This window comes from Monodelphis domestica, chromosome 4, assembly GCF_027887165.1.
Source record: "Monodelphis domestica isolate mMonDom1 chromosome 4, mMonDom1.pri, whole genome shotgun sequence".
Lineage (NCBI taxonomy): Eukaryota > Metazoa > Chordata > Mammalia > Didelphimorphia > Didelphidae > Monodelphis > Monodelphis domestica.
The window spans coordinates 444,050,531-444,058,937 of NC_077230.1; the positions used below are offsets into that span (position 1 = coordinate 444,050,531).

At 60.0% G+C, this 8,407-nt stretch overlaps 1 protein-coding gene across 7 annotated transcripts; it reads right to left on the reverse strand.

Annotated features, from left to right (window-relative positions):
* Positions 1-1,374: 1,374 nt before the first annotated feature.
* TSKS (testis specific serine kinase substrate) lies at positions 1,375-8,170 on the reverse strand. 7 transcript variants are annotated; one of them, XR_008911707.1, is made up of 11 exons: positions 7,904-8,170; positions 7,394-7,640; positions 4,380-4,475; positions 4,102-4,185; positions 3,734-3,817; positions 3,084-3,535; positions 2,610-2,804; positions 2,206-2,373; positions 1,970-2,105; positions 1,682-1,875; positions 1,375-1,550 (listed from the first exon to the last, which is right to left on the reverse strand). XR_008911707.1 is itself a non-coding variant. In XM_007492648.3 (11 exons), the coding sequence occupies exons 1-11, from the start codon at positions 8,071-8,073 to the stop codon at positions 1,394-1,396; spliced, it is 1,914 nt and encodes a 637-aa protein (XP_007492710.3). In that variant the 5' UTR covers positions 8,074-8,170; the 3' UTR covers positions 1,375-1,393. The 7 variants fall into 7 exon arrangements, 6 of the variants coding, with proteins under 6 accessions (XP_007492710.3, XP_056652777.1, XP_056652776.1 ...); XM_007492648.3 differs by having other exon boundaries at positions 1,751-1,875; XM_056796799.1 differs by lacking the exon at positions 4,380-4,475 and having other exon boundaries at positions 1,751-1,875.
* Between the last annotated feature and the right edge of the window lie 237 nt (positions 8,171-8,407).

The following is an 8,407-nucleotide window of genomic DNA, read 5'->3' on the forward strand; positions in this document are numbered from 1 at the left end:
CTGCTACCTAAAGGACGTTGTGGCTCTCCACCTCTCCTCCTTCGCTCTTATCTTGTGATCAGTCTGTCTTTTCTTCCTAAACTTTCATACTTGTCCTCTGAATTGCCTCATTGGTGACATGTTGCCACCTATACCCTTAATGTCCCGTGATGCTTATCCAATTTGTTTTGTTCTTTCTCTTGCTGCCAGAAGATGATGTCAACATTGGCATCGGTAGAATAAGGGGATCCAAAAGGTGGGCTTTGCTTTCACTGGAAGCTAGGGTTGATTAAGGGCTTTGCCATTCTCTAAAGGTGCTCCACTTTTTCTTCCTCTTGTCCAGTTCTGGGCCCCATGGTTTCTCTCTGCCCTCTCTGTCCTAGATATGTCAGACCAATTCTGAGGAAGAGCTGAATCTGTATCTTTCAGTAGCTACCTTGAGGTCATGTCAACACACTCAAACCATACTAGCTTATGTAAAAAGTTATTTGTCCCTAAATGGTGAAGACTTGATTAGGGAGACTGATCGGAACACCGGTCTCTAAAAACGAGCCCCAGGAGTCATGTGTTTTTAACCGGGGTTGGCTCCAAGGCAGAAGATAAATGACTTGCCTAGGTTCACGTAGCTAAGAAGTATCTGAGCTCAGGTTTGAACCCAGGACCTTGTATCTCCAGACAGCCACTGAGCTACCTTCCTATCCCAGGAACAGGATTTAATGAAGGGGAGAGTACTGAGGAGGGGAAACTTTCTGTTTATCTCTGGCATCATCAGCCCATCCACAGGCCTAACTTGAATCACAAACACAGCCCAACCACATTCCTCTGCAGAGATTTCATCTACCCCCACCTTCTCCACAGCCCATCACTTGAATGTCTAACCAAACTCAGATTGGAGCATCCATCAAACCAACCCCACTTCATCTTTGGCCCAACCTAATTCCCAGTGTTGTTTAACATAATGGCCCCAGTCTCTGGTTCAACCTCAATCTCCTCTCATCAGTCCTTCCCTAAATGTTCACCCAAAGAGCCCATCCTTGATGTGGCAGGAGAAATGGTGACTCGGTGTCAGACCAGCAGGTCCTCAAGTTAACCCCTGTGCTGACTCAGTTTCCCTATTTGTAAAACGATAGAATTGAATCTCTTCCTTTCCTTAGCTCCACCCTCAGTCGGTCTACATTTATCCTCATTACATCCACAGAATAAATTCCTTCTCCAGCTCTGCCCTTAGCCAGGTCTTGGCTCATGGGCAGCCCCAATCTTTTGGCCACTGCTCCAGTAGAGTGGAAGGCCCTTGGAGGAGTCTCCCCCTAGGTCGGCCGGGGCAGTGGACAGTGTAGATGGAGCCAAGAAGGGCCTTTGCAGTAGGTTCCCAGGTGGCAGAGATGAGATAGGAGGTAGGGCTGGGGTTGAGGTTTTATTGCTCAGGTGCAGGGCCCCCACGCTTTGGAGGGGCTCCTCCACTACTCCCTCCCCCTAGGCCTGTGGCTGATCCCTCCAGGGGGAGGCTGCTGAGCTGGTCATGTAGGGAGCACATCTTCAGGTGCAGGTAGTCCAAAGCAGCGACCTTCTCCCTGGGAGGAGGAGGAGGAAGCGGGCTTGGCTGGGGCAGAGGCAGGGGGGTGGGGTCGGAGGTCGTGTCAGGGGCAGGGGCTGGAGTCGTGAGGTCAGGAGGCTGTCGGGGCGGGCAGGCGAGGGGACCCACTGGGGGCAGATGAGGGCAGAGTCACACTTGAGGTCATCGGGAGGTGCGGTCAGGGGTCAGGACCCTCACTCAGGCTTCATCTTGTCTGTGAGGAGCAGGTTCTTGGCCCTGAGGGCCTCGTCTTGGGCCAGCCGCAGAGTGGAGCTCAGCGCCTCGGCCCTCACGTGCTTGGCCAGCGCCTGGCGTTCTAACTCCTGCAGGGACAGAAGGCAGCGCCCAGTGTCCCGGGGGCCTCCGCCGGGCCTCTCCCCGAGCCCCGCTGGGGCCGCCCGCTGCTCCCCGGCCTACCAGGATCTTCTTGTGCAGCCGCTGGCAGCTGGGGCAGGCGGGGGCCAGGCCGCGCTGCTTCACCTCGTCCACCAAGGGTGTCAGGGCCCGCTCCAGGAGCTGCTGCAGGGTCTCGGACGACAACTGCTGCCCCTGGCTGGGGGCGGTGGGTTCAGGCGCGGGCTGGAGCAGGCCCCGCCCCCTCGGGACCACCACCCTCCCCGGCCAGCCCAGGGAGCTACCAGCCCGGCCCTTACCTGCCGCAGCGAGTGCAGGAGCCCGGCCTGTCCAAGGACATGGAGAGCTCGGAGCCTCGGCGGGCGCTGCTCAGCTGCCGCCCCAGCTCCTCCAGGACCGGCTTCACAGGCCCCAGGCCCTCCAGCTCCCCGCGCAGAGAAGCCACGGACACAGCAGACCGCTCCACCCTGGGCCAGGGCAGGAGTGGAGGTGCTCAGCAGGCGCCCCCGCTAGTACCCCGGCCCGGTCCCCCCCCCCCCCCCCCCCCCCCCGTACCCCGGCCCGGCCCCCCCTCCCGAGGTCCTGACCGTGCTCGGCTTCCAAGGGCTCCCCCTGGCGGCCAGAGGGGACGGCGCTCTCCGCCTGCCCCCAGGAATAGGGGCGGGGCCCCGAGCCTGAGGAGTGGGACGGGGCGGGTGCTCACATGGTGCAGAGCTCATCGGCCCGGCCCCGCAGCTCCTGGAGGCCCCTCGCGGTCTGGGCCTGCTCCCTCTGGGCCCGCTCCCATTGGCCCAGGAAGCCGTCCAGCCGCCCTCCGAGGCCCCCGAGCAGTCTCAGAGCCTCTTGCACGGCGCCCTCCTCCTGGTACCAGCGAGCCGTCAGCGAGGACACCTCTCTCCTGCCCAGGGAAGCCAGTGAATGGCGCTCAGGGGTCTGGCCGCCTCAGAAGCAAGGGACCAGAGCCCGTCCTGTCCTCGTCTCAGGATCTCCGGCGCGGATCCGCCCACCAGCCCCTCCCACCCTGCTCTAGGAAGATGTGCTCCCCGGGCAGCCCAGCCCTCTTCATCCTAAACTTCTCGGCACCCCCTCAGCTCCCAGACCGGCCCTTCCTCTCCGTGCGCCGGCTTCCCCCCCCCCCCCTCGTTCCCTGTTGGCCTGGCCGGCACCCTGGGTTCACCTGAGCTCCTCCAGGCCGGCGGTGACCTTCTGCAGCTCCAGCTCTCCGCTCTCCCCGGTGCGGCTCTGACTTTGAACTTGGGCCAGGCCTAGGCCCTCGCTCTGGCCCTGCCCCTCGGGCCCGTCCCCGGGGTTGACTAGGAGCCGGGGCCCTGAGAGCTCCGTGGGGCTGCCCGTGTGGGGCGTGGGAGTAGGGCTGGAGACTGGAGCGGGCTCGGGTTCTAGCTCGGGCTCCGGCTGGGGCTCGGGCTGCGGCTCGGTCGGGGGATCGGCCTGGGGATCGGGCTCACTCGGGGGCCGGATGGTCTCTTCAGGGGGCGGGGTGGGGCAGGAAGACACCAGCGAGTGGCGGGACAGTCCGGCCTCCAGCTGCTGCTCCAGCTCGGGCAGGTCGCTCTCCTGCCGCCGGGGGGGCTCATCTTGCAGCTGCTGCTGGAGGAAGCGGAGTTTCTCCTGGGGAGGCGAGGAGAGGGAAGTCCTGCTGGGAGCCTGACCCCGATCCCGCTTGCTGCCTCTGGGAGATGGGCGGGATGACCCAGGCCGGCTCGCTGGGCGGTGCTTCTGCCGGTCTGACTTCCCGCCCACCAGCCTCGGAGGCTCTGGGCTCTCTGGCTGGCCCAGCGCCCGCCCCGGGACCCAGGCGTCCCTCACCTCCAGCAGGGCCGAGTTCTGCTTCAGGACGTTTGTCTTTATCTCAGCGTCTTCCACTGAGCGGGTCACCTTCCGGCAATTCTCCTGGGACCGGACAGCTGGGGCTGGGGCTGGGGGCTAGGGGAGGAAGCCCTCCCCGGGGCTGCAGGGGCTCCCCTCGGACCTGGCCCCAGCTAGCCCCGAGCCTGGCCTTTTCCTCAAGTCACCACAGCCCGGCCCTCCCCAGAAGCCGCCCTCAGGCCAGTCCTTCCTACTGGCCTACCCGATCTGGCCCCCCTCTCCCACCTTGGGTGCCACGCCCCGCCCCTAGCCCCGCCCCTCCGGCCCCGTGGCCCCGCCCACCGGCACCTCCGCGAAGCCCCGCTCACCTTCAGCTGGCAGCAATAGCCCTCGAGCTCCTCGGCCTCCTGTCTCCGGCGTTCCAGGTTCTCGCTCAGCACCGAGCACTCACTCTGCGGGGAGGAGAGGCCCACAGGGGGGGAAGAGTTGGGGGCCGGCGGGAGGCGGGGGGGACTCGAGACCCTGAGAGGACTGGGATTCCCTGGGGTCGGGGTCCCGCCCCCGCCCTCCCGGGATTCGCAGGTGGGCCGTGGGTGGGGGTGGGGTCGAGGAAGGGGCGGTTGTTCCAGGCAGCAGCTAGTGGGACCTGAAGAGACTGGACGTGCTGGTTGACCCTGGTGGTCTTCTCTTTGAGGCTGGTGATGGAGTCCTTGGCCCTCAGCAAGCCGCTGTTCACCCCGTTCTGTGGGACACGGAGGGGCTTAGGGGAACAGTACCCCGGGCTTGGCTGCCCTGGCGCCGGGCCAGCCCCCTCTCCAGCACCCCACAGGGGAGGGGCAGCACTCAGGCCAATGGGTTCGCTCCTGGGCCGCCGCATCCTAATCCCTGGGATCCAGCCAGCTGCAGTTAACTGCCTCAGTCTCTTGTGACTCCCCCACCGCGGGCAGACCACCCACTCAGCACAGGCGGCGGAGGCGCTGCAGCCCGCTCTCAGCCTGCCGCATTCGGACCCTAACGTCACGGTCCCTCCCTCCCTGCCCGCCGAGTGCTTGTGTGGGGCCATCCGGGAGAACGCTACCCATCCTCCTTCAGCCACTCAGCCATTAGTCACGACCCCGGCCCATGTGGGGTCTCCTTGGCCAAGATACTGGCCACTTGACAGATGAGGAAACTGAGGCAAACAGGGTGAAACGACTGGCCCAGTGTTAGTAAGTGTGTCTGAGGCCAGATTTGAACTCTGGAAGATGAATCCAGGGCTCTATCCGCTGTACCACATAGTTGCCCTTGGCACAGTGGTCCAGCCAAATTGGCCTTAGGGCTTTTCCTACATGCCTTTCCACAGACTTTGCCCCAACTCTGTAACACATAAAAGATGAGGGCCACGGGGTGGCAATGGACTGAGAACCAGGCCTCCGAGGTCCTGGGTTCAAATCTGGCTTCCCTCACGTCCTGGCTGTGTGGCCCTGGGCAAGTCACTTGACCCCCATTGCCTAGCCCTTACCACTCTTCTGTCTTGGACCCAGTACACAGTATTGATTCTAAGAGGAAGGTGAGGGTTAAAAACTAGATGAAATGACCAAGGGGGAAAAGCTTTGATCTTCTGAGCATGTCAGCTTATGAAGCGGTGCACCAATTGCCTAACAAATCGGGCCCGGGCCCTTCCTCCGTTTAGAGCTGGACCTGGACCACCGGAGGAGACAGACTTCCATGAATGAGACCAGATAATTAAAAGGAAACCGTGCAAGTCGGGCCATTTGATTTCTAATTGGAGAGAAGACTGGAGAGGGCGAGAGTCAACAGGTGCAGTTCTCGGAATTCGGGAAAAGAGGCGTCCTGCTGCTCCCCGACTGTAAACCATGAAAGGGACATGGAAGCAGCGACCGACTGATCCGTCTGGGGCCAGTTTCCAGAGTGAGACTAACGGGGTCCCTGAGGTGTGCCATGAGGAGACACCCCCTTGCATCAGTCTTAGCATCAGAGGGGCTTTCTGGGCACCGTAACCTCGGTCCTCGGTTCCGAATCTCTCCAGAGGTGGGCCAGTCTCCCGGTTCTGACAAGGCAACAAGGTTTTCTCCCGATTCTCCCAACTGAATCCACTTTTGTCACAGGACAGAATTGGGACGAGGCCCATGATTGAATGGAAAAGGAACCGAACGGGGGCCAGAACTGAGTCACAAGATGGAGTCACTCAGTTCCCACAACTGACCACTGGCTGTCCTGATCCACTCCATCCCTTCAGCCCTCGGACCGATGACCCACCTCTGAGAACGCCTGGTCTCCATCCAGACTGAGGCCAGGCTCTGCCTTCCCACTTAGGCCTTTCCTCGTCTCCCTGCTGCATTTGGACGTCGTGTTTTCCCAAGTACCTTTCCACAGCTAGTGGCTCAGCACATAGAGCCTGAGCCTGCAGCCAGGAAGTTCTGTTGTGTCTGACTCTCTGTGACCCCGTCGGGGGTTTTCTTGGTAAAGACACTGGCGTGGTTTGCCATTTCCTTCTTCAGCTCGTTTGACAGATGAGGAAACTGAGGCCAACAGGGTGAAGTGATTTGTCCAGGGCCACACAGCTAGTAGGTATCTGAGGTCAGGCTGGCACTCCAGGTCTGGTACTCTATCCACTATACCACCTAGCTGCCCTGGAGTCATGAAGATCTGAGTTCAAATCCAGCCTCACACGCTTATTAGCTGGTGACCATGGACGAGTCACTTTGACCTCTATCTGCCTCAGTTTCCTCAACTGTAAAAAAGAGGATTTTAACGGCACTTACACCTGCCAGTGTTGTTGTGAGGATGAAATGAGATATTCGTAAATCGTGGTGTTTGGCATAAAGGTAGGTGTTCTGTAAATGCTCATCTCCCTTTCTCTTCCCTTTTGTCTTTAAGTCCCTTGCACTTGGCACATAGTAGGTACTTAACAATTCCGCGGTGATTGCTTAGTTGGTTGCTTCCCTGAGGTTCAAGATGGGAACTTGAAATTTGGCACTTAAAGCCCAGAGCCCAGATCGTGGGGTCCCGGAGCCCAGAAGTCGGAACCCAGAGGTCAGAAGCCAGGCTGGACCCCAGAACCCAAAGGTCCGATCAGTTTGACTCTGCTGTCCTGCTTAACCCAGAACTCAAAGACCCAAAGACTTGCTTACGTCTATTCTGCAGTCCCTCGGCCACTCTCCCCTTCTGAGTGCTCCTCGGTTTCCCCCTCTAGACAATAATCAAGGAGAGGGAGAGCCAACTCCTATTTTGCCCTTCTGACTCTAGGCCAGGAAGTGAGGGTGTGCGGAAGCCTTAAAGTGGGTTTTAAACCCATTTCCAGAAGCCTGACCCCAAAGGCGTATTCTACAGCCTCGAAATCTCCTCAAGGGAGCCCCCATTCCCCAACATTGCCCTCTCTGGCAGGAAGCTGGGGGCCATTGACAGGAACCCAGTCCAGAACCCCAACCTGTATCGAAGACCCCAAATACAGGCTGTGGGCCCTGAAGCCTCAGGAGGCCAGGTGTGAGCCTTTGTACCCCTTACTAGACCCTCAGCCTGGAGTCTTGGGTCTACGTGAGAATCAGGCCTCCAATTACGGCCTGAGAATGAGACCATTCGTTCTGAGCCAGGACCGCAGGGACTTGTACCTAGAACCAAAGGTCAAAGCGAGGGGGCCCCTCGGGGATTAGGCCTTACCAGCAGGTCGGCGATGTCAGGGTCATCAGGGGCCCAGGATGGGGCTGAGGCCGGCAGGTTCAGGGCTGGGGTTGAGGAAGTCCCAGAGGCAGGCAAGACTGGCAACTCATCGGTGGTGGTTTCAATCCTGGCGGAGTCAGGAAGCTCCACAGCTGCCAGGTTGAGGAGGGAGACGTTGGTACAGGCTGAGGAGCGCTTCAGATTCAGGCACCACTGCATGGGCTCATGGGACATCCGGGGCTCCACCCTGGAGGAGGCAGCTCGTCAGCTCCCCTAACACCTAGGGAGCCCTGGCTTCTTCCTTTCCCCTCTCCCCTAACCCAGAAACTTGTCTTAGGACTCCATGCTAATGAGGCAGTTTAGCCAGTTTCCCTGGCACCCTTGGGAACCTGAGCTCGTTCTCTCCCACCCCAGGGCTCTTCCCTGGAGAAAGTATCTCCCCAACCACCCCTAGGAACCTCAGTTTCCTCTTCTTCCCCTTTAGCCTGCAAGTCCCAGGTCCCCACCCACCCATGGAAAGACACAGCCTTCTTTTTCTTGGCGATCCCCTTTCCTGGGCCAGATCCAGCCCCAGGGACCTCAGGCCCCAATGGGGTCCGGTTCTCAGCCCCTGCCGGGGGGTCTCCGGCTTCATGGATCTCCTTGGATTGCCAGATCGTCTTAACCACCACACTCGCCATGGTGTGAGTGGTGGGGGCGGGGCCCGGCCCAGGTGCCGGGGAGGGGGGTGGGGGGTCCACCGAGACCCACCACCCACTCTGACCCCTGACCCCAGTACCCCGCATCCTTCCTCACAAAGGGCCCAACCACCTAGAGACAGTTCCCTGGGGGTGGGAGGACTCTAGAATCTATGGATCTAGCTCTGTCTCCCTTCCTAGAACCACAGTGGACTCTCCCAGGACTTAAACTAGAACCTTCGGAGGTCATCTCATGGAATCTAGGAACCTCTGCAAGCCAGAATGGAAGTTCCCAAGTGATTTTCTCAGGACAGTTCAGTGCTCCAACTCATTGAAT

Bases quoted from the DNA above. Each gene is read 5' to 3' on its own strand.
- TSKS (XM_007492648.3), bottom strand. From the start codon at position 8,073: ATGGCGAGTGTGGTGGTTAAGACGATCTGGCAATCCAAGGAGATCCAT. The intron at 3,818-4,101 runs GTGAGCGGGGCT...GTCCGGTCCCAG, and splicing joins GCTATTGCTGCCAGCTGAAG to GAGAATTGCCGGAAGGTGAC. The intron at 2,805-3,083 runs GTGAACCCAGGG...TTCCCTGGGCAG, and splicing joins GCCGGCCTGGAGGAGCTCAG to GAGAGAGGTGTCCTCGCTGA.